At 49.2% G+C, this 24,605-nt stretch overlaps 1 protein-coding gene across 2 annotated transcripts in view; it reads right to left on the reverse strand.

The window, feature by feature from the left end:
* Positions 1-24,605, reverse strand: part of MYO5B (myosin VB) — a 338,131-nt gene that overhangs the window by 21,068 nt on the left and 292,458 nt on the right. For both annotated transcript variants that reach the window (XM_058557083.1, XM_058557084.1), the window contains 7 exons: positions 23,500-23,619; positions 21,488-21,628; positions 17,896-17,961; positions 15,609-15,848; positions 14,630-14,730; positions 4,563-4,761; positions 756-849 (listed from right to left, as the gene is read on the reverse strand). In XM_058557083.1, coding sequence (XP_058413066.1) covers positions 756-849; positions 4,563-4,761; positions 14,630-14,730; positions 15,609-15,848; positions 17,896-17,961; positions 21,488-21,628; positions 23,500-23,619 — 961 coding nt within the window. The remainder of the gene's footprint in view (positions 1-755; positions 850-4,562; positions 4,762-14,629; positions 14,731-15,608; positions 15,849-17,895; positions 17,962-21,487; positions 21,629-23,499; positions 23,620-24,605) is intronic.

Raw genomic sequence — 24,605 nt, forward strand, 5'->3', positions numbered from 1 at the left:
ATCCAGGTGATGAGGGGGGTATCCAGGTGGTGGTGGGGAGTATCCAGGTGATGGGGGGGAGCATCCAGGGTATCCAGGTGGGGGGTAGTATCCAGGCAATGGGGGGAGTATCCAGGTGATCGGGGGAGTATCCAGGTGACAAGAGGGGTATCCAGGTGATGAGAGGGACTGACAGAGGGTTCTAAGCAAGGTGGCATGTGCAAAGAGGGGGTGGGGAGTGACATGATTAGATTTGCAGCAGGGAGCTAGAGGAAAAGAACATTTTGCATGTTTCTGGAAAAGCAATTTAAATCTCTGCCTGACCTCTCGGGGCCAGATTCCAGTTTGGAAGTTTAATCACAGAGCTCTGCCCTCCTGACTACCCATAATAGCACAGAGTGAGGCCCCGGTGGTTTGGGTCTTCATGTCATGTAGCATTCTTTCACACCAGAGTCTTGCCTCCCAGCTTTAAACCCTTTGAGGGCAGGACCACAGGCTGCCTCTCCTCCAGCCCTGTAGAGCTCAGAGTAAGCACCCAAACACTTAATGAATTCATGTGTCGTTAGTCCAGATTCTGGCAAACTGAGAATGTTTGAGCTTGGGTAGTCTGAATGATTCTATCACAAGACTGGACTGGGCACAGGCACCAGGAAATCGGTGAAGTGGAAAGAGTCCGCAGAGGGAGGCAGGCAGTTCCTTCCCTCAGGCATGGCTGAATAACCTGTGCCTCATAACACACGCATACACACAAGCGTGTGCACACACACTCACACTACCTTCTAGGTCTTGGACTTTCTTCATGTAAATCTTCAGCTGTTTTTTGAGCTTCTTCTCATTCTTTTCCAGCTTTTCTACCAGTTCTTTAAGGTCCTGAAAGCAGAAGGAAGCAGTGTGAGAACAGACCTAACCCCACCCTGGAGGGCAGAGGGTAGAATCCTGGGGCCCAGTGTGGCCCGAGGCAGTCACCCAAGGAGGCCAGGCTCCGTGACCAGCCAGGAGGTCTGCCCTACACAGCTCGCTGCTCCTCGGTCTGGACCTAGGTCGGAGGAGATGGGTCAGAGCTCATTCTCTCAATCAAAATGGGGCCAACTCCTCTTGGCTCAGGCTGCCTGGCAGCCGGCTGAACCCCAAGGTTCTCTAGGCCAAGCCTCCTCAGGTCGCCATGCCAAACCCCAAGAGCCACTCAGCCTGGGTATCCTCCGGTGGGTGGGCAGTACCCTGGCAAGGAAGGACAGGCGGAGGTGTGCGAGTGCGCAGGGGTGTGTGTGTGTGGCACTCAGCTGGAAGAGCCAGTAGGCCAGTGAGATTTCCTGGGGCCCAGAAGCAAAACAGGACCCCAGCTTGGGGCCTCTCTGTGGCTGCCCAATCCCTAGCAACCTTGGCCACTGGAAGCCAGTCGGCCCACTGGACCTGGAAGAGCATCAGTGTCACCCCTATTCCAGCTAGGCCGTGGTCATCTGTGGTCGGGGAGGCAGGGAGCTCCACCACCATTACAGTCTCTGTGACTAGCAGCGACGTGGAAGACTGAAGCCAACATACCACGGAGGAACCTCGGAAAACATCTGGGTAACAATTTTCTAAGGTTGGCCTAGAGACAAAAGTCAGCCAAAAGCTCCATCCCAGGGCTGTGGCCATGGCAAACCACAGAGTAAAACCCAGGCCAGGGGCCCACAAGTGCACGCCAAATGAGAGTCAGCTCGTAGACCCAGGCAGCTCGAGCAACCTTAGATGAGATTCTTTGGGGTACATAAAGTCTTCTGTGAACCCTCAGTTCTACTCACACTCCATCTCATCCTTAGGCGTCTTTCCTGAGCTGTGCCACAGCCTGCGAGTATCCCTGTGGCTCCCTGAGCCAGCTCCCCAGCTCCAGAGGCTTCACCGTGTGCCACCACCACCCCTACCTTGCGCTCACATAACCCTCGCCACATCCAGCCACACTGAATGCTCAACTCTTCATTCGGCCTTTACTCTTGCACATGATGAACCAATGCTCGGAGGTGAATGACTAGGCCAACCCAGTGAAGGACGAACCCCGAGCTGCTCCAGACCAGAGCCAGGAGGGGAACTCCAGTATTGCAACTGCCATCCGGTCTGCATACTCCTCTATGTGACATTACCAAATCCAAAAGACAAAAATGTGCTTGTGTCTCTTCCACCACTGTTTTAAAAATTTTCCCTACACCTTGGAATGTCAGATAATATATGCTCTAACACCTGTTTGCAGCTAAACATCAGACGCTCCAACAAGGAAAGATTCATCTGGTAGCCAGGCCTTGGCTATTATCTTCTATCTTTAAGAGCTCTGAAGTCTCAGCCAGCTTCTGGAGAAAGAGCCCAGGAAATATAATACTCCACCTGGACCACTGAGGTGGTGCTTCTGATCCCTGTCACTGAACAGCAGCTTCGCACTGCTCAGCTCCTGCGTGGTGTTAGCCGGCTCTCTACACCCACACCCAAGCCCTCGGATCCTGGAACACTGCATTCCTTACCACGTCAAGGGAAATGGTCTAGAGCAGTGGTTCCCAGTGCTGCATGCCGAAACTACCTGAGCATCTTTAAAGCCTGAAATCAGCGAATTTAGGACAAAAGAGGGAATGCAGTGCCTGCCACAGTGGGTGGTAAACTTGGGGAGCTACGGAGGCCCAAGGTCCTAGAGAAGGCTAGAATTACAGATGGCTTACAAAAGAATGAGTTCAACCTATGAGGAGTCTTGGAAATAGAGATGAGAATGTCTGGGGACACTTGTAAACTTTTCAAGTTGGTACCAGGAAAAACAATCACATCCTCCCGCCAGTGTCCATGGCCTTCCCAGTCACTCCAGCTGGAAGCCATTTGCCCGAATTCCTGTAAACTCAACTCTGAGGCACCCAGCACTCCACGCTGTGGTTCATGTGCACGGACCTCACCCTCCCTGCCGATGTCAGTGCTTCGCAGCCGGCACAGAGGAGGTACTAATGCTTGCTCAGCAAGAGAACAGAAATCACGGAAGCCCCTGGCCCTGCTAGCTCTGCCTATGGGCCCCAGCCTCCGCCTGGCAAACAGGGAGGACTACGCTCTAGAAGGAGTCTCCCATCAGGCTGCAAGCTGGAGCCCTCCTCGCCTCGTCTTCAGCCCTGCCGTCCTCAGCCTCGCCCGCCCAGCAACCCAGGCTCCTGCTCAGGCCCCAGGCCCACTGCTCAGCAGAGGGGCCCACGGTCCCGACTCCTAAGCCGTCCTGGTGAGCTGGTGCAGTTCCTCCATGGAATACAGCCGTCCTTGTAAGGTTGTCACCCACCATGCCACTTGGCCAATGGCCCCTCTGGGGAGCACGGGCCAGTGAAGGCATTTTCCACACTGCCGCCTTTACTGGGCAGAGCTGGCCTGACAATTTAACACACATTTCTTTTCATAAAGCTACCTGTCTACATATGTGTGTGTAACAGAGAGTGACATGCATAGAGAGGGAGAGAATCAGAGGGAAAGGAGGAGGACCTTGGGATTGACTGAACTGTCTACCCACTACAGGGTCACCTGGTTATGAGGGGAAAGACTCTTGGGCTGGAAGCTATGCTGGTCCATGAACCTGCCAATCAGGTTCAGGGCACCTCCTGCTGCTCCTGCAGAGGCACACTCAGCTCTAAAAGGCCAGTGGCCCCCCCGTGCCACCCCATCCTCCTCCCGCCCTCACCCCTGTCGGAGTGCCTGTCCGCACATCCCTCTTCCCCTCCTCCTCTCTGCCCATCTCCATGGCTGACATCCCCTCCATGCCTCCAGCCTCAGCCAAGCCTCCCTTACAATTCTTTTTCTGTAACACTTGTTAATCCCATGTAGAATCACGTTTTCAGAAACACCATCTTGTTTCTCTTCTTTTTTACGTGTCTATCTTCCTCCACTAACCCCTAAGCTGAGGACAGAGACTGTCTTCCATTTTTCTGGCACCTGCCAGGGCTCCTTTGGTGACTGTCTGCAAGGACGGCCACCAACAATACCTCCCATTCTTCCTCCTAGGGAGAGGAAGAGTCTGCCCCCACCAAATCTGGCCTAGCAGCAGGATTTGTTTTGATCAATAGAACGTGGCAGAAGCGAGCCTGTGCCAGTTCTGGGACTAGATCTGGAGGGGCCTCCCAGATCCTGCTTGCATCCTCCTGTAAGTCAGCTGCTAAGCAAAGCAGCTCAGAGTAGGCCAACGAATGATGAGAGAGCGTGTGGTAAGAGAGAGACCGCATGGAGGGGAACTGAGGCCTCCCCAAGCCAACAGCCAGCACCGAGGCTCCAGATGCGGGACTGAGGCTGTCTTGGATCCTCCAGCCCCAACCAACACCAGTGGAGCAGAGACAAGGCGCCCCCACTGAGCCCTGCCAGAATACCTGACTCACACAATGTGGTTACTGTTTTAAGCTAAGTTTTGAGGAGGTTAGTTATACAGTAGCAGACAACTGAAATAACTCCCCAGATTTTGCTGAATGCAAGTTTCTAGATTCTCTGTTCCTGCTACAGGGCCAAGGACATGAACCTTGTCCATTTGGCTAAAGGCCCTCCTGGTCCCATTTTCTTCCAGAATGTGACTTCCCAGAGCTGGGATCCAAGTGGGCACGGCTACTCACCAGGTTCTCATTGGTCAGCCGGGATATCTCCTGCTGGACGCCAAATTCCACTTGGGCCTCCGGGGAGAGCAGCAGTGTCTGGCAGAAGGTCTGCTGCTGCTTGTCCATTTCCTCCTTCAGGGCCTCTACCTGGGCCTTGAGACCTTCCACCTCCTCCTCATGCTCCCGGCTCTGGGCCTGCAGCTGTGCCTCCAGCAACCTGCGCCAGGGAGAGGAGGGCAGGTGACTGTGGGGCTAGGGTCAGTAACCCCATATGAGGGGCCACCGATGGACAGGCAACGGGGGAGCAGCCAAGCACACGCCAGCAGCAGCAAGTGCACGAACCCAACAGGGGACAGACACCGAGGGAAACAGATCTGTGGGGCTCATCAAGCAAGCAGGCCAGCCTGTCCTCCCGGATGACAGGAAACTGGGGCCAAACCCAGCACTCTTGGTCTTAGGCCTCTGTCTTGACTGCCCTCATTCCCTTGTTCCTCAGTCTGAAGCACAGTCTGTTGGTTTGGGATTGAGAGATGGTCTCCATGTCAAAATGTCATCAGCAGAAATAAACGTCTTATAGCATCTCTTAAATAAAAGCATCCACATCTGCCACCAAACTTACAAGTATCTCCTTGTTAAGATAAAACTCTGGTAGACTGAAGCAATTACATTACTTGGATGTTTTTCCTATAGAGATTCCCTGCAAGTTTTAGAAAGGCAAATTATCAGCCCCCTTCCTTTTTTTTTTAAAATGTTTTTTTGTCCCCCTCCCCCCAAAGCCCCAGTAGATAGTTGTGTGTCATACTTGCACATCCTTCTAGTTGCTGTACGTGGGACGCGGCCTCAGCATGGCCGGAGAAGTGGTGCATCGGTGCGTGCCCCGGATCCAAACCCGGGCCGCCAGTAGCAGAGCGCGCGCACTGAACTGCTAAGCCACGGGGCTGGCCCAGCCCCCTTCCTTTTCATTTATCTCACCTTTACCCCCATCTTATTTCTGGCCTTACAATTTTTTTCCCAGTCAAAACAGAAACTAAGACTATTTACAAATGATCTGAGGGAAGGTTTAAGATCAACTGGGCCATGACAGGAAGCAGCGAGACCTAGACAAGATCTGGAGAAGGCTGGGGAGAAGTCTCAGAAGACTCTTAGACTCTACAAGTTACCTGGGCAATCCTGGGAGAGCTCCTGTTCCATCACAATGGAAGGCAAGGAATTAGTGAAGGTTCCTAAGCAGCCTCCTCTTTGGGAAGTTAAATACAAATGTGACTATAGCTTCTTGGACTTCATTACTTGAACAAACTTTGATTCAGTAAAACATATGAAAGGAATGTAGGAGGCGCTGGATGAAAGGTACCATCAAAAGCTTCCTGAAATGGTCCATGCAGGGAAAATGCAGCCCAGTCTCTTCCTGGGATGCACATAAAGATTGTGACTAGAGCTGGGCACAGGGTTAAGAACCTGCAGGTGTCCAGGAGACAGCTGTTAGAGCCCCTGGCTGCTCTGAAGGCAGGGAGGTGAAGAGCCACCAGCGTTTTGCAGGTCTGCTAACATTCTGGGAGGTGATAATTGCCACAAGAGAGGAGGGAGCGAATCTACAAGGGAGCAAGAGAGAGGATCAAGTCTACACTGCAAACTCCCAGATGGAAGCAACCATGTTTTCCACAGCAGCACCGGGTGTGATGCTCGGCTCCCAGTGGCTTCTCGACAAAGTTACACAAATAGATGAAGAAATGCTGGAGGAATGATTGATTCACCCACTCACCACTGGCAGCATTGCCAAGGGAAAGCAATAAGAATGTGAGGGTTGTGGAGAATAATTTGGTAATTAAGTTAGCAGTTTAGAGGACATACAATATTTAGATAACAATACACTAAAAGTAATCACCAGTAAGCTACAAATTTCATGAGAGAAAGAATAGCAACATTTGCGTTCTAGGGACTCAGCCCCAAGGATTAGTCTCTGATTTGTTCTGTGACTTGAAGCTCACGCCCTTCTTATTCTCCATGTAGACTGTGGTTGGTGACTTGGTCTAGGGTCCTGCACATGGTCCAAGAACCCCTGCCCAAGTGTCAGACTAGCCACTTCATCTTGCAGGTGAGAAAACTAAGGCCGAGAGAGGTTTGAGGCCACAGCCAGTGGCAGTGCTGGTTCTAGAAGCCACATCTCCTGATGCATAGGCCTGTGCTTTGTTTTATTAATGCATTCATTTGCTTCTGTATTAAACCACATCCTATCTGCAGACAGAGAGCCATGAGGAATTACCTGGTTTCACACGTGGGTGCCCTCCTCCAATAAAACAAACTTCTAGGTGGGATAGGAATCTGATCGTACTGAATAATAGCCATTGTAATAATGCAAGTAGCACCTAATGGTGGTTCCGTGCTCACTACATGTCGGGCACATGCAAAGTGCTTTACCTGTGTTAACTACTCCTTATAATGACCTGAGGAGGCAGGTCCTGTTCTGATCCAGTCTACCAGTGAGGAAATGGAGACAGATGTCACCTTGCTCACAGGTGGTGGGGCCACATTTGACCCCAGAGCCAGGAGACACACTGCCTTGAGAAGCAGCTGACCTGGACTTTCTGTTTCCAAGACGAGATGCTCTTGTTGCTGTAATGGGACCTCTACTACGTCATCAGCAGGCAGAACTTTGGCGACAGTGTGTGAGGGCGCCGGGTTCCCATTCCAGCTCTGCCCCCACCGGGCCGAGTGGGCTGGGCACGGCCCTCACTCCACCTCACTGAGCCTCAGGTTCCTCTTCTGGGAAACAAGCCTGAAGACCACCGCCCATCTATTGTTGGGAGTCTCAAATGCACCAAGCTATGCCACTGCCCTGAGAAGCCACTTACTGACAACAAACGTGTGACGTGACCATCATGTGCTATTTCTGTGCACGTCTAACCTCCCTTGCTAAACTGTTGAAGGCCAATGGGTTATGGATTCAGACTCTTGTATCAACCGGAATCAGGTTCAAATTCTGGATCTTCCGCTTAAGCAGTTCCTTAAACCCTGCAAGCTGCAGTGTCCTCACTCCATGAGTGTGTGGTAAGGGTCAGACTTGACACATGCGGCACACTGACCACGGGCTCATCAGCTGTGTTAGCTCCAGGCTGTCACGTGATAGGCATGATGAGGGGCAGACTCCCAGGAGCCCTTGCTTGGAGCACAGCCGGTAGCACACATCCAGCAACGCTCCCGGTTGACCCTGCTGAGTTTAGATGGTCAACATGTAGCATGGAGGCAGCACAGACTCAGGAGTCCCTAGAATTAAACATCCTTCTCAGCCTTGTTTTCAACAGCTGTGTGCCTGCTGCCATGTTAACTCGCCCCTTGTCTGCCCCTTCCCCAATAGGGTGAGCTGGACCAGGAGGTTTCTAAGGTTCCATTGAGCCCTCAAGTGGTATTACCTTGACTCAAACAAGCAGCTTCCCCCGACCTCATCTGCACAGCCTGGACACAAAGTGCCAGATGGGCGACCTGAGGGCTACCCCCACATCCCCCCATGAATTGTGCCCATGGCCTTTGCATCCACGCCAGCTGAAAAACAATTAAGCGTAGACATGAGCAGGCAGAACAGACACAGCAGACACAGGAAGAAAGGCATATATTTGACCTGGCAACTTGCTTTAGGCCTTGGTAGGCCAAGCCGAGTTCTCCATCTTCATTCAAATATCCCCAATCCTCAGTCTTGCTAGAAATAAAGGATAAAAAAAACAGGGCAACCAGTGTAGGGGATAACGACAGGCAGGCAGAGCACCCAGGAAGGTAAAGCGATTCCAGCCAAGGTTTGGAAACGAAAAGGGGAAGGCTCCAGAACTCCCAGCTTCCCTCCTTTCTCTCCTGTCACCAGCACTTGGGCACCTGCAAACACCCTCTCCCCTGTCTCCCAGCTCCCAGCTACTGTCTTGGAAGGGGGTTCATGGACTCTCATGTGGGACTCACTGCTCATCCCAGGCCAGAACACACGCTGCTGGAGAGAGAACAAAGGGATGCACTTGTCTGGGTAACTCTGTAAACAGCCGCCCATGGGCTGGCAGAGGCATTCACATGCTCCCACACACCGTCCTTCCCTCTCCCAGAAAGATGCTGATTCGGAAAAGAAAAGGGAGAATCAGGAGAGATGCAAACGGGGCAGGGAGGAGAGCAAGCGTGCTTGGGGGAAGCTGCAGAGGCTGCGCAGGCATTCACTAAGGGGCGGGGGGGGGGGGCGGTGAGGGGAGCGCGGCCTCCCAGGATGCTGTATCCCTCACACCCCAGCAGCAGGGACGGAACTTGGAGGGGAGGACAAGGAAGGAGACTACATATTTTGCCCACTTTTCAATGCGTTTCTCCTTTCTGTTGCTTCTTAAGGGCATGAAAGTATTAACTCGTCTCAACTCCAGCCCTTGCTGCAGAGTCTTGCATAAGGAAATAGCCAATAAAAACTTTGTGACAAGCAGGATGAGAACTGAACTTTCTCCTTGGGACTGGTGTGCACTACTCCTGTTTACTCAACCTGGAAAGCAGGAGGCCAGATGCCTCCTCCTTGCAAGTTCTTTTGCCCTCTCCATTTGCCCAGTGTCCGCCCAGTGCCAGCAGGGCGGGTCTTGGGGATCAAGTGCGTGTCACATGCCCCTCCCCCAATTCCCCACCTCACACAGCCCTGGGCACACAAGAGACACTCAGAGGCCAGCAGGACTGGGTGGAGGGCAGTGGGCAGAGCCCTGCTGTCCCTGCAGGATTGTGCCCCTCCCTCCCTGTTCCTGGTGGGCTCTGCTCCTGGGAAACCTCCTCCTGCTGGTTGGAGCCCAGCTTTCCTGGCAGGAATCATGGAGCAGGAGCCGCATCCACATTGCTTGCGAGCAGGACCAGTAACCCCTTGCAAACTCCAAGGGGGGAAACAATCATCCCAGGAGTGGTTTTGGCCACAGTCAGTCACTGTACTGCCCCCAGCTCAGCCTCACGAAGAAGAGCCTCAGACCCTGCCAGGCTCACACGGGCTGCTTCTTGGGCACAGCTGGTCACGTCAACACCAGGCCCTACTCTGAAAAGTCTGCAGGAAAGGAGGGAAGGGGGTGATAGCCGTGAGTGTACTTCCGGGGCTACTATATTATGGCTTCTGTCCCTGAGTCTGCCCCTTACTGTCACAGTGTGTTCTCCCTCCAGTGGGGCAGCGGGGGATTACTGCCGACAAGCTCATCCTGGGGACCTCTCCCGTTCAGGACTCTGGCTCCTCAAAGGCCCAGAGCCTCACCCAGGCCTGGCCTCCCCAGAGACTGCCTTTGGATGTAGACTTTTTGCTGTCCCCTCCCGTGCTTAGCACTTGGCTGTCCTGTGTGTTCCACGCATCCTAGCAAACCCCAAAGTGACCCGGGCGGTGTCAGGGTGAGCTGAGAGCTTAAAGGTGCTAACACTTACATTTACTTAGGGCCTTCTACTAGCTACTGCTTTAACCCGAAGGTGCGGCTCACTGGGAGGACTTCCAGGCACAATGCCGTGGAAGTTCTCGGGAGGGTGCAGAGGTGAGTGCATCTGGTGCTGAGAGGGCATGTGCGACCCTTTACTCCAACCATGTCATTTTCCATACGTGGAGAGACACCAAGATGGAGATCACTTGCCTGACACTGACACCTGGGCTAGAATCCAGGTGGTCTCCTGACCTTGGTCTAAAGCTCTTCTCCTGTCCCACACTGGCTGGCCCTCCAGACCCCGAGGAGGGGCTGCCGGGTCTCTCTCACAGGGTCACCACACTCCTGTAGTTCCTGGGAGGGCAGACTCTCCTACTCCCTCTCCGGGGGGGTGCACGCATGTTGCCGAGCGAAACAGTGAGGAGTCAGCATTAATCCCCACATCACCAGCCTCAGAGGGACACACTCAGAATTCTTAATTCTATAACATGCCAGGCATGACGCACAAAGATAAAAGTAGAGAACCGGGCAGCCCAGTCAGCCCACAGTGCTCAGGAAGTCAGGCACGTGAGTAAATTAAAAACCAGTCCACCAACTCCAGGTCTGTCCTTTGTTCCCAGATTTGCACAGGAGCTTCTCCCTCCCTGTCCACACACACCACAAAGGGGCGAAGGCCGGGGAGGGCGTGCCACTTGGTGGTATGAGAAGGAAGACCCCAAATGACTCGGCTCTCAGCAATTTTTTCTATAATGTTAAGTACTTGATGTCAATTAATAAATCAACAAATATTCATGGAGAACCTCCTGTGTATACGCCACTGTGCTGAGCCCCGTTCCCAAAGAGGCCACAGACACACAAGAATAAGCAGCAAGAAGAGTCCCTGACGGCAGGAGGCAGCAAGACAGAGTTGAGGAAACAGCTGAAAGCCTGGCCTCCCGTCACCCACATGCCCTGGGCCCATTTCCTCATGTGTAAAGTGAACGCACTTGGCTGAATTACTTGCAAGGTTTCTTCTAGATCTTTAGTTATACAATCTCATTAGCTGTAAAGGTCATGCACCAGAAAAGGCCTAGGCTAATACTCACTTTCTCTCTGTGGAGACCGTGAAAACTAGGACCCAACAAACACCCCTCTGCCCCAGCTTACGGACCTGCCTCCCTGTGGACAGAAACTGGCAAGGTTACTGCCAGCTCGGAGGTGGTCAGTTTCCCGTTTCTAAAAAAACCATTTGTGCTCCATGGATGTTCTTATTTCTTTAGTTCACACCTGGACTTTCTACCCAACTGCCGAAGAGATTCCCTGGGATCTTGGAGAAATGGGAGGCGGCAGCCCCAGCATCACGAATGAGAGAGAAGCGTCTGAACCCACAGGCCTGGCCACACGAGGCTGAATTGTTTGTGGATACACACGGTTATGCCACTGAATTCCAGCAGACAGAAATTGTGCTGATGGCTCAGGACCAACAGAATTTTGAGAAACACAAGGGGAATTATCACCTCCTAGAAGAAAGCCACGAGCAGTTAAAGAAAGGACATGTGCGAGAGGAGCTGAGCAGAATCAGGCTCTTCCTCCTCCTTGTCATTCCCCGCAGACATCCTGCAGCAGCTAGGGCTCAAGGCCAAGTGAGCCGTAAACCCCAAGCCCCTCCTAACGTGGCTGCACACACCCTTCCTGGTTAAATGCGGTCTCCGCTGACCTGGGCAGGCCCACTAGGGGTGAGTAATGACCCCAGGTTTACCCGCCCAAGCCCAGGTGGCAACAGCAAAACTACTCTCTGTGCGGAGGGCCTCCTGTTGTCTGCTGGGATCTGCTGGGTGGAGAGGGGCTGCAAGGAGGTTTCCTGGGACCCGAGGTAATGTCCAGTAATGCACCCTAAGTCTCACTTTGGAGTTCTACAGACTTGGAAAGGCTTGGATGGAAATTGCCAGTGGCCAAAGGAGCACTGTTTTCGGAGCCAGACCTGAGCCACGGCCACACTCCTGCCTCTACCTAGCTCTGCGACCTTGAGTGTGTGCTAGAAGTCAGGCCAGCCTGATAGCAGCAGGGACCTCTGCTCTCCTAACGCACCTCCCCATCCCTCTCCCGGTATGCCTTGACAGACAGCTTCAGACAGCCCTGAGAAGACAACAGACTCTCCAGACACCCAGCTCTGCCTGCAGCAGCCTATCTCTGGGGCACGGACCGCCCTCTCTTTACTTTAGTTTTGCCATATATAAATGGTGACAGTGATGCTGGTATCTCCTAGTTCCCAAGATGTGAACATGAGCCAGCTTTTTGGAAGCAGAAGGGCTCTACATATTCTTGTGGCTATTCCCAGAGCAGGTTCTCAACACTGGCTCCCAAAGGAAAAGACCCAGCTGCAAAGATCAAAACAGAACTCTATAAACTCTTAAAAGTTAGCAAGTGAAAACAAGTTCTGAACCTGGGGACCCTTTCAGAGGCTGTGATTGGGCATGGGGTGTGTGTGTGTGTGTGTGTGTGTGTGTGTGTAGATTCCCTTCAGAAATCTAAGCAAAATTCAGGGTATGAATGTAAATTTTTCTAGATTTCCCAACCTTACCTCCAAATTACCCATGCATAATATAATTTATATTGAAACCAGAACACTCTCCATTACAGAAAAACAGTAGGAGAGGAAAAGCAACCCTGTCTCCAAAGCATGTTTGTCACTGGGGCAGCCCGTGTCATAACAGGATGCCCTCATTGCCAGCTGGGCTCCAGGAATCATAGTCCCACATCCCCCTGCCCGGCCTGCCTGCCCCCTCCCCCTGCTTCATCCCTCACTGCTGGATTCACCAAATTGGAAGAGACACAAACCCACACGTGTCACTACCACATGCGGCAGGCACTAGGAAACCGGTTCTTCCGGCTTCCCCACCACAGGCAGCAGCTCCTTTCTGTGCTTAACCTGGTTTCACAGGCTATTAGTTCCCTCTTGTACCCTGGGCTTGCTGAGAATGGAATTATTTTAAAATAAAAATAGCTTTTCTTCTATCTTATCACCAGCATTATTATTGCTGCAAAGGAAGACAGATCCAGGGCATTAAGCAGCCCCTGGGAAAACCTCTACTTGGGACTGGTTCCCTGACAACATGTGGATGAAGACAATGGGAGCTGATAACAGAGATGGTTCTGAAGATCAGAAAGATATGCACACTCACGCACACCTTTTTCCCTCTTTTTCAAATTTTAAATATCACCTGTGCTCTTTTTCCTTATTCATCTCATTTCTTATCTCCACCCAGGATAATTTAAAGTGACTAAATCTTGACTCAGGTTTTAGCACTGAGATTCACCTTCATTTCCTTCTCTCCCTCCTTTAGCAAAAAGAATTACATCTCTCCTGAAATAAATTTACCTCCCCGCTGGGCGCTGCTTAATACCTTCACCTTCTGATTACCTACAGCGTGGGCTGGAAGCAGCCCCACTGGGAGCCAGGCCTTCTGGATTCTACCTTGACACAGTTACAGGCCAGCTGTGTGCCTGGGCAGCTCAACCCTTCTGGGTCTCAGTTTCGTCTCTGCAGAAAGAGGGGCTGAATGAGAGGATCTGGAGATCAGAGCACTAGAAAATCTTCACTGATTCTGTGACTTTCTTGCCAACTTCGCGGCATACTCCTGGTGCCACCTACTGACATTTTCTGGAAGTGCTTACTGTTTTCAGCAATTTTGAACAAATGCTTAGTGATGGCTCAACATTCAATTAGTTGAGGTAAGAGAGAAAGGTAGCCAGGGAAAAGGCCAGCTCTGTTTCCACAACTGCCCACAGAGGCACAAGGAGGCAGAGATAATAATAATGGCAATAACAACACTAACATTTACTGGGTGCTTATCACACGCAAGCACTGTTCTAAGTGCGTTACACAAACTAACTCACCTGATCCTCTCACTCACCATAGGAGGTACGCTGCTATGATTGTCCCAGTTCACAGATGAGGACACTGAGGCACTGAGCAGTTATGAAGCAGTTATTAAACACCTGGCAGTGAATGGACTCCAGAGTCCACATTCTCGAGTGCTCTGCCATATCACCTTGGCGTCTCTGTTCTGTCCTACATCCTGGGGCCCTGTTGCCTCCCTCAGACAGTCACTCTTTAGCCTTAACCCTGGGTTAGCTCATCCTTGAGGAGGGACCAGAGGTGGGTGGTTAACTAAAATCCAGGACAATCTCATTTTAACCAATATGGTAGTGGTCAAATTCTCCCATCAACCTCTGTAGAGCCTAGCTTGGGTTCTGCCTCTTTTAAGGGATGGGGGGGGGCCCACCATGGTGTAACGCCCCCCAGCCGGGTTGAGTAGAGATGGCACCGCAGCAAACAGCTGGAGCAGGCCCCCTCCTACTGACGGGCTGGGCTCACTTGGCATGGGCTTCCCTCTCAACGAGAAAAGCCACTCTCAGCCAGCCTTCTCCTGCTTCCTGTCAAACCTTCCCAGGGAAGCTCCCTTTCCGAATGCTCTTCAGAGGATCTGGGTTCTGGATGCTACAGGTGTGTTACTGGAATCTTGTGAAGCTAACAGTGGGCTTCCTAAGGGCATGGGACTCACTGAGTCTGCTCCTAATCATGTATCTCCTATAGTGAGTAATACCTCGAGGCTGAGCTCACGGTCAGTGCCTGTGAGTGGCCGTCACAGATGAGGTTGGGCCGGGCCCCTCTGCCAGCGCCTCCTCCAGGGACAGATACCACAAGGTGGGACTTACCTGTTTGTCTGGCAGACCCCGTGATAGGCCTCGATGGCGTCTTCCTGATCTACATGCTTTTCACTGTTAGGCCAACTTGTCCTGGCATTAATGTTTGGTTCCTAGAAAGTCCCAGATTAAAAAATAAAGAACTCTGGTTATACAAACAATTGCCATGAAACGACTATGTATAGACAGAGGTATAAAAACAAGCCTTTGGGAAAAGACAAAAGCCCAGGACGACCTCACCTAACAGTAGTTGAACCCAGGCAGGAATGTGACTTTAAAAGGTCACATTGGAAGAGACACAGAATGACAAGGTCTGGCTGTGAAAGGCACTGAGTGTGGAGCGGTGGGGGGAAGATGCAAGGACAGTGTCCCCAGAGGAGAAAGCACCCCAAATCCAGAGGATGTGACTAAAATCTGTCTCAGTTTTGAATTCTCCACACTCATTACTGCCTACTTACCCCTACCCCCATGCTGCCCCAGGGCCCATGCCCAGAAGTGACCCAGCCTCTTAGAGCCCAGAATGATCCAGGTGGCCTCTGTCCCCTCCCTCCCGCTCCACAATCTGTCCCAGAAGGTGAAAACATTAGGAACAAATGCTAAGTTGGACTTGCCACCGTGGGAGGACTACGAGTGAGGAAAGACTTTCTCCACCTCAGAAACAAAATAAGTAGCAAGGGGCAAGGCATGAGTGAAAAACCAGGCCAAGGGGGATGCTCAGACAGTGGCTGTTCTAATTCTGTGCCTTGTTATTTTTGAACATGTCCATACTAAGTAACTTCAGAAGATTCTAGAAACTTCCAGCAAAGTCTCCCATGAAAGGTCATGCTGAGAGGGCAACAAGTATCTTGCTCTGGCTTTAGAGATCCTAGACCAAAAGACTCTGCTTTTTAGGTTTAAGAGCCACACAGGTAAAGATATGTAATAAAAAAACCAAATCTACTGCCTATATGTCACCCCCCAACCAGCCCAACCACGGCCGCCATCTTGTTACCATGCTCTTGCCAGCAAGTCGCCGCTGGTCAGCACTGACGATCTGGGTCCTCAGGATGAGCACCTCCTCCTTGCGAACCTCAAGCTCCTCATTCGCCAGCTTGAGCTGGTTCAGCAGGAGGCTGTAGCTGTCTGGGGAACTGTGGGTGGAGTTGCTCTGTGTGGCTTGGTCGGCCATGGCTTTCCTCAGCTCATTCAGGTCATTCTTCAGCTTCTTGTTCTCCGACTCCAGCTCTTGCCTCTGGAAGACAGCCGGAGTGATAGACTCCATTACTCCCTAGATCCAGAGCACTCTCCCCGTGTGGGCCTCCTCCTCCACCTTCCGTAACCAACCTGCCTGTCTTCCTGGGAAGCTGAGAGCAACCTTCCCATCTTAATGATGAAATACAAGGCAAAAGTTCTGGCTGGCATCAGCAAGCAGCCAAAGCTGGGGCCTGGATTTGAACCCATAACCCCAAGTTGTTGGTGTGAAGCATCTGACACGACGCCTCTACCGTAGTGTTCCCAGAAATGATTCAGTAGTGCTTGAATTTCTAAGCATATTTGGCCAATGAAACCCATCCTTCTGGAAATGCCAGGTTAATTTTAAAGAACATGCTTTTAACACAGGACTTCCTAGAACCTTATACATTAATGTACTTTGTGACTTTCCAAGAGAAGATATGGAAGGCAGGATTTCCTAAACTTATTTATCTAGACAGCTGCCCTTTTTTTCCAAGGAGCATGACATGGACTAATGTTTTGGAGAATACACCCAAAACAGTCTTTTATTGTTTTGGTCATATAGAAAGCCACTGACCATCAATGCCAGTGGAAGAAAAATTATCTGTATAGAATCAAAAATACCAATAAAACTCAATTTTGGAATGTATTTTAAATTTTCTGGATAAAATATTTGTGTTTGAGATGAAGTCAGATAATTTAAAGTCTGATAATCACAAATTGATAATAGGGCCCTGAAATATATGGGATTCAAAATTTCCCAAAGAAAACCCAAAAATGTGGATGAGTGGGCACTGGCTGCACATTTATTACAGAGCCACAGGAGCATAGAAATAGGGAACCATTGGGTATAATCTCTTTATTTTTTGAATGAGGAAGCTGAGAAGGGAGTGGAGAAGGCTCACAGTGAGTACAGAGGCTGAGCTAGGACTACAGCTCAGGACTGCTGACGTCTGGTCCAGGAGTCCCATTTGTCAGCCCCGCCACACCACTTCAGGCCTCCTTGGATAATGCTCTGCCAGGTGTGACCAGCCTCAGGACCCTTCCACCCAATCTCACTCTCATAGATAGCACACCTAAGCCTTGAGCCCAGTACCCAAACTACGTGCTTCTGTAACTGTGGGCCCTCCAGGACCAGTTCAACTGACCCCATCTTATCAACAAAGTGATTAAGAATTGCCTTCCAGAAAATTTGCAATGTCATGTAGCCAGAGCATGCACAGAAGAAATCTTGACCTGAAGTGACCTGGAACCAAAAAACCAAGACACGACAGGAACTTAAAAGTCAGACACTTATCAGAAGTGAGGGGTCCCTCATTCAGGAAGACCAAGTGTTAAAATTCCTTCCCCATCTCATCATAAATGTTTAGAACCCTATTGTAAAAGTTTAGAACCTCATAAATGCTTAGAACCCTATCATAAAAGTTTAGAACCTCATCATAAATGTTTAGAACCCTGTCATAAATGTTGAGAACCTCATCAAACATGCTTGAAGCCCACCAATCAAAAGCCGTCCCGTCAGCATTTCTGTGTGCCAGCCTGTTCTCCCTGACCTCTTAAATTTTGCCCCAAATCCTGAATCAGGGAGACAGATCTGAAGGCCCCTGTCTCCTTGCAGATTGATCTTGCAGAATAAAGCTGATTTCTTTTCCCAGAAGCTGATGCTGTAATTAACTGGCTTGTTTACGTGCAATGGGCGAGAGAACCCCATTTTTGTGCGGTAACATGAGTAATTAGTGCCAGAATTGAATTAAATCATAGGACACTCAGTTGGTGTAGGCAGAGAACTGGAGAATTGCTTTGTGCGGAAAACCCATACATTTTGTGTCAGAAGTGGGAACAGAGTGAACAGTTTCCTATTTGCATATATTGTAGTCCCTTGTAATAAATACAAATTTTCCTTCATTTCAAAGATGAAGAAACTAAAGTGTAGGAAGGGGAAATTGTGCTTATGGCTCCATTTATTAGCAGACCAAAGCTTAGGGCAGGATTTGCTGCTGCCCAGCTTCATCTTCCGTCCTCCACAGGGTGAGGGTTCAAGGAAGCCTGTCTTCCAAGAGTCTTACCTTCAGGCTATTGTAGGCTAGATCTGCATCCTGGTCCACATCCATGTTGTTCTTTGGTTGGTCCTCCTACATGGACAGAGACAGAGAGGTGAACATGGACCACCAGGCAGCTATTCCACAGAAGTATTTCCACGCATGGTCAAAACTTGCTTGTTTTGCCCTTGCACAAGTACATGTACTCCCACCCTCCAAATGTCCACTTCCTTGCCACCTCCAAAATGCAGCTCACTACTTCAGGCCACCGTGAAGCTCTCCATACACATCATCCTCCTGCCCACCCTCACCCCTTCTGTAACTTTATTCACATAGTTCTCATAGGCATCTGCAGGTTGAATATGTATAACCACATGAATACGGTTTGAATTATGTCCCCCAAAAAGATACACTGAAGTCCTAACCCCTGATCCCTGTGAATGTAACCTAATTTGGAAATAGGGTATTTACAGATGTAATCAAGTCAAGATGAGGTCATTAGGATGGGCCCTAAGCCAACATGACCGGTGTCCTTACAAGAAGAGGAGAAGACACACACAGGGAAGAAGATGGCCATGTGAAGATGGAGGCAGAGACTGGAGTTATGTAGCTGCAAGCCAAAGACTGCCAAGGATTGCCAGCAACACCAGAAGCTCAGAGAGAGGCATGGAACAAATTCTCCCCAAAGCCTTAAAGAGAACATGGCCCTGCTGACACCTTCTTTTTGACTTCTGGCCTTCAGAACTATGAAAGAATAAATGTCTGTTATTTTAAGCCATCCAGTGTGTGATACTTTGTTTTAGCAGCCCTAGGAAACTAGCACTGTAAGACTTACGTACTTATTAAGGGTTAATTAATATATTATTAATTATGTGCTTATTAATAAGGTTAATGAGCTACTCTTAGGTTTTTTGGGATGTGTGTGTGCGCACATGTGTATTCTGTTTTCCCCACTAAATCATCCCAAGCACCTTGGGGAGAAGGCTGCTTCTTCTATGTCTCTATAATAGGTATATGACAGCCGACCTCCTACAATGCTCAGACTCCAAAGATAGTAGATGTGGATGGCAACAACTGGAATACTAGCCCATTAGGATTCAGCTGAGCCAGTGACTCCTATAATTATTTGGTAGCTATTGGACTTGAATGAGAAGGGGTAGAAGTACTTTCATAAATGGTTAACTGCTTGGGGTGATTTCAAGTAATGGGTAACAGTCCCTGAATAAGAAGGTTTTTTGACGCTAAAACCTGACAGTGCTGAATTAGATCATCTACAACGCTAGCAACCTTATGTCCCAGGTAAGGCCACCACCAGCTGTGGATGGATTGGATGTCCTCCTGGATTGGAGACTGGGACGGGATCTCAGCATCTCCTGCCGCTCCTTCTAGATCAAGGATTTCTACTTTTACTGCATTGCTTCAAGCCCTGAAACCTGGGAAAACAACTCTCCAAGGTACCAGTCTCTGCTTTCTTCCCACCATCACCAGTGGTACAGGAATGTGACTGTTCAGGGTCAGCTCTTAACCTGCTGCCCCAGTGAGAGGCCTGTACTTGCATTCTATGCAGCATGGATTTGCCACATGACCACAGATAATTGTTGAGTGTATTAGCTTCTTGGAAAACAGAGACCACCTACTCAAATTTGAGTTGCTGTGAGTACTAAGATGCACCGGCAGTCATGTTTCTAAGTGGGCAGACCACTGGAATCATCTAGGTGGCCAAGGTGACTTTGCCAGGCCCGGGGAAAGGGAGCTGAATGGATGGGAAGTCAAGTACACTGATAGCCTGGCTGGCTATCACAGACACCCCTTCCTCACAGCAGCTCACTCCCTCCCTCCCTGATGGTACATCCTACAGACTTCTCTATCATTCCTCACTCAGACCCTGGCCTCTCTCTAGAGCCGAGACCCTGGGCCATCTCTCTCCAGAATAAAGACCCAGGTGGCTCAGGATTCCTCTTGAGACTAAGGGCAGATCCAAGAACACGACCTCTGAAACCTCGGTTTCAGGGTTCTACAGAGGGATTCCATACTCTGCCCTGCCCCACTCCTGCCTTTCTTACTAAACTCTGTTGGAAACAGGTCATTCTCCTTAAACAGACCCTCAATCCACATTACAGGGCTATGGGCCAAGCCTACAGTTCTAACTCTTGCTAAGTGATTATTTTTTAAGGAAAAAGATGCCCTTTTTTATTTGGAACCGAGATAAACAGAAGTCCTAAAGTCAAGGTTTCAAAATTATTTGGCATTTCTGTGGTAGGGATCCTGGATAGTGAATCTTTAGGGGCAGCTGGGTGCGCCAGGAACTTTCCTGTTGGGCATCGTCTGACACTGTCTAGGCAGCTTTTCATATGTTTGATTTACACTTGCCTGTCAGGGCAGCTTCTCTTCTAATTGAACGAGTCATTTATAAATCTAACCCTTTCACACTCCATTCTAAATCTAATCCACCTGAGAGATTTAAATCTGTCAGCAAGAGTTATCTCCCCACTTACTGCTCATGAGAAAAAAACAAGAATTTACTAGCAATACCAATCAAAGTCTGTATCACATTTGATTGGAGAGAAAAGTCAGGTGTTACAAAAGGAGACAGTGTGCAGAGGTGGAAGCAAGGGTAGGGCTGAGGGTGTGGGGAGGGGGTTGAACCCCACAACAGGCAATTCAGGCCTGAGAACAGACCCAAGGCCTTTGACAAACCCACTAGGAGGTCAGCTAAGGCTATGTCTCACATCAGAATTAGCCTTGTATCCCATTAGAAGTGGTCGTTACACCTTCAAAGAAACAAGTGGCTTTTATCTTCTTATCACTGCTAACCTCAGTGGTTCTCTCTAGTCCTACAGCACCAATCTGTTTGTACCCAACTTTGCATTTATTTGAGCACTACCAATGTTATTTTTTATTTTTCACCTGTGTTACATCTGGCCCTCCTGAACTAGATTATAAATTCCTTGGTGGCTGGGGATTTCTCTTACATTTTTATCTCATTTAATAAACTTTTTGAAGACCTACTATGAGCCTGGCACTAGCACAGTGCTGAGCATAGCATAGGTGCCCAATAGGTCCTCGAGATAGAGTGATACGTCTGGGGACACTAAGGTTTCAAACAATATCCTTTCAAGACCCAAGATACTGATGATAATCTGGATTGAGGCCAGGGTGCAGTCATGGGATAGCAGGGTGTGTGGCTGCAAACTTGGTCTGCCCCGACCCAATGGGGGTCAACTCAAGTTCACACCAGATTCCAGGTACAAAACGGCAATAGATCTTCTCTGCTAAAATTTGACTTCTGCTTGTATTTATACTTGAATTACACATCCTGGTCCTCTTTGCAAGTGAGTGACAGTGCCACAGGCTCCCTGCTAGGTTCACCACTGGAAATCCTTTGCCCTGGGGGCACTTGGGAAGCTTACTCCTGTTCAGTTGGGGTGACTGGAGCACTTGCAGAGAAGACTCAATATGATGCCAACACAAGACAGAAGCCCTTCTTTAAAACCCAGCACCAGCACAACCTCATGGGGTCATACCCGCCACGTGAGCCCTGGTAGGAGTGAGCTGGCTCTCTCTCTGATGCCAGCACCACAAGGGCACTGCTCTGCAGGCTTGCAGCCCCTTCACGCACCTGGACTTTCTTGCCGTCCTGCTGCTCTCTCTTCTCCAGCTGCGCCTGCAGCTTCTTTCTCTCCTGCTCAAGCTCCCGCACTCTCTTCTGCAGCTTCAGGAAGACGGTCATGTCCAAGGCCGCCTTCTCCAGGCCGATCTCCTTCAGAGGAAGACAGGGAGCAGGGAGGAGGAGGTTTTAATAGGGAAAATACAGCACCTCACTGCCTCCCTCTACATCAGCTGTCTGTTTTCTCTCTTCTCCCAAACATCAACCCGCGCCTCAGATACAAAGCCAGTGTCAAGCAACTATCACTTCTCATATTAAAGTTGATATTCCAGGCTCATTTTCTGTCTGGATAACATCTGAGTCTCAGCCATTTGTCCTCTTCCTGTGTGAGCCACTTCAGATGGCCAAGATATATTCCAAGAACAAATGGATCAAGACAACCATTTTATTTGGAAGTTAAAAGAGCTCACTTCTGGAAAATAGTTTCACACTAGAGAAATTATAAAATGCAGGATATAATGCTTACTGATGAAGAATCAATGCAGTTACTAATCACTGTGAGCATGCTGTCAAACACTACTTGATTGCACCTTGAAACAGAACCAACACTTGCCCTGCTATGGAACCCATTTATCCAACAGATCTTACAGCAACAGTTTCCCATGTTTCCTTCAGATTCATGCCTGGGTTTGCCCTGCAGAGTTCTTTCATGTGTGGGTGTGCTTGTACAAACAAGGGCATATGCACGAGCATATCCACATGGATATTTTAAGTACATGTATGTACATGTGTGACAATATAATTTGGTTCAGCCAGCATTTAATGAATGTTTTAAATGCGCTCTGTGCCCGCTGCTCTGGCCAATCCCAAGAACCAGTCTCTGCTTCCTTGAAGAATGTAAATCCACTGAGGGAAGTGCTTACGTCTGCATGTAAATGGTCACATATACAAACACCTGGGTGGTGCGTCTAGCGTGCAGGCCAACTGAAGCCTCCAGGACCCAGACTCAGGAGATTGCAGCGGCAAAACCAAGGGCCTTAAGCTAGCGCTTATTAAATGCTTACTAAACGCATACGGCTAGTGGCCAACCACATCGAACTGTACAATAGCCCGGCTTTTATCCTGAGGACATCCTTTTCTATCCTTCCACCTTTTACTCTGTCACTTGCTCTCTCTCATCATCTTTTATTTTCCTTTATAGCACTTAACAGTACTTGCAATTATATTTCAAACTTCTTCTATCAATTGATCATTGTCTAACTCTCCATCAGACAAGCTCCCTGAGGGCAGGGACCTTCTCCTGCTCGGTCACCGCTGTTTCTCCAGGACCCATCCGCAGTGCCAGGCACAAGGACATGCTCAAAGCACATTTGTTTTTCTAGCCGTCTCTCCTCCACGTCTGTCTTCACTTGCTTCATAAGGTTTTATGTGTTTGTGATTTTCTTCTTTACAAATGCCAGAGGAAAAACTGTGTGTCTTCGACAAACTTACACACAGACCATGAAGTCCACAGTGGGGTACATTATTTAGTGACTCTAAGAGGCTGTTACCGACAAAGATAGTCACTCAGCAAATATTTGTTATTGTTTTGAGTTTTATCTAGCTTCTAAGTCAGGGAGGGAAATTTTCTTGTGTTTTTATGCTATTACTATATGCACTGTGATAATCAACGGGGATGATAAATATAGCTATTTTAATGACTTAGCTGTTCCTTCTTTAGCCAGCCATTTCACCTCTCTGCACTAGGTTCGCAGTTTTGCAAGAGGAATCGGGGCTCTACCTTCTTCCTTCCTTTCTGGATTGTGGGTAGAGTGAACAATAATGAATTGCGTTGTGCAGTAAATGTTAAATTCAGAGTATTGTCTATAAGTCCACTGCAGTCCAAGTGATCCTGCTGTCAGGAAGGAGCCCCTGGGCACTCTGGTCACCACCCACAAGACAGTAAATCTCTGGGGGCCGCTCCACACAGGTAATACACACTCCCTCTGGAGCACAGACAGCAGCCAAGAGCCTGCCTTACTCACCTCCACCTGTTGGAGGGCATCTTCTGTGTCTCCGACCTCAGATGTGGAGATGGATGGGTAATTGGAGTCAGATTCTAAGCTGCTTTGATTTGATGGGTTCCGCCTGTGGCCTGGAGTTTGCTGTTCGAGGAGAAAAACGTAAAAACTCATAATGAACTATTATTAGTAAGTATTACTTTTCAAAGAATGGTAGGTCCTAAAGTTGGACTTCTGCCTTGTTTGTCAATAAAAATAGATATCATTGTTTCTTGGAATGATGGCTAAATAGAGCTATTACCACAAAATATTTCACATACAATTCTTACAGTCATCTATCTAGCTAACCAACAAAATGACAGTTAGAAGAGATCACAGCTCCATGCTAAGGACTGAGTTCCCTTGTCTCTTAAGGAAATACACATCCTTAACACTTAGGCCAATGTCTCCGAAAAGGCCCTGGGGAAACAACCCATAACTCCTGGTCTCGCCCTGAAAGAGAACCAAGACAGTCCTGTCCACAGCCTCCCTCTCAAAAAGAATGTTGCAAACTTGCCCCAAATGGCCCCCTATTTCAACCTGTACTCCGCCAATTTTATGAAAATAAACACCTTAGAAATAAATGTTAGAAATGGAGTTTACCACTGTTCATTTAAAAATACCTCTTTTTTGCCCCTTGCATCTGATTTGGCTTTGAGAGTAAAAACTGATCTTGGTAGGAAAATTTTAGATTTCTATATATGGTCCTATTCAGCTTCTCTTCCTGGTTTCTATGCAATTAACTTAATCTTGTTTGAATATGCATTTCTGAGGGAATATTTACATGGGGTAGAAAAGAATGACAAATCCTGAAATATGAAAATGTTTCCATGTATATTGCATTTCACCAAAGATTAGGAGAAATGATCAGCCCCTTGTGGGCCTCTCTGCATTACACACTAATGAAGCTGAGATCATTATTGTTTCAACACAGGGATCTTTCCAGAGCAGGAAACAAGAAAGGTAGCACATACACTTGGGTGGAATTTTCCTTAAACTCCTAACTGAGATCCTTATAAGACCCCAAAGTTGGAAAAGGAGCTGTCCTTGGGAATGATCAGCCAGCCCAGCTACTTCTCTATGTGATAACT

Source organism: Diceros bicornis, chromosome 16 (genome assembly GCF_020826845.1).
Source record: "Diceros bicornis minor isolate mBicDic1 chromosome 16, mDicBic1.mat.cur, whole genome shotgun sequence".
NCBI lineage: Eukaryota > Metazoa > Chordata > Mammalia > Perissodactyla > Rhinocerotidae > Diceros > Diceros bicornis.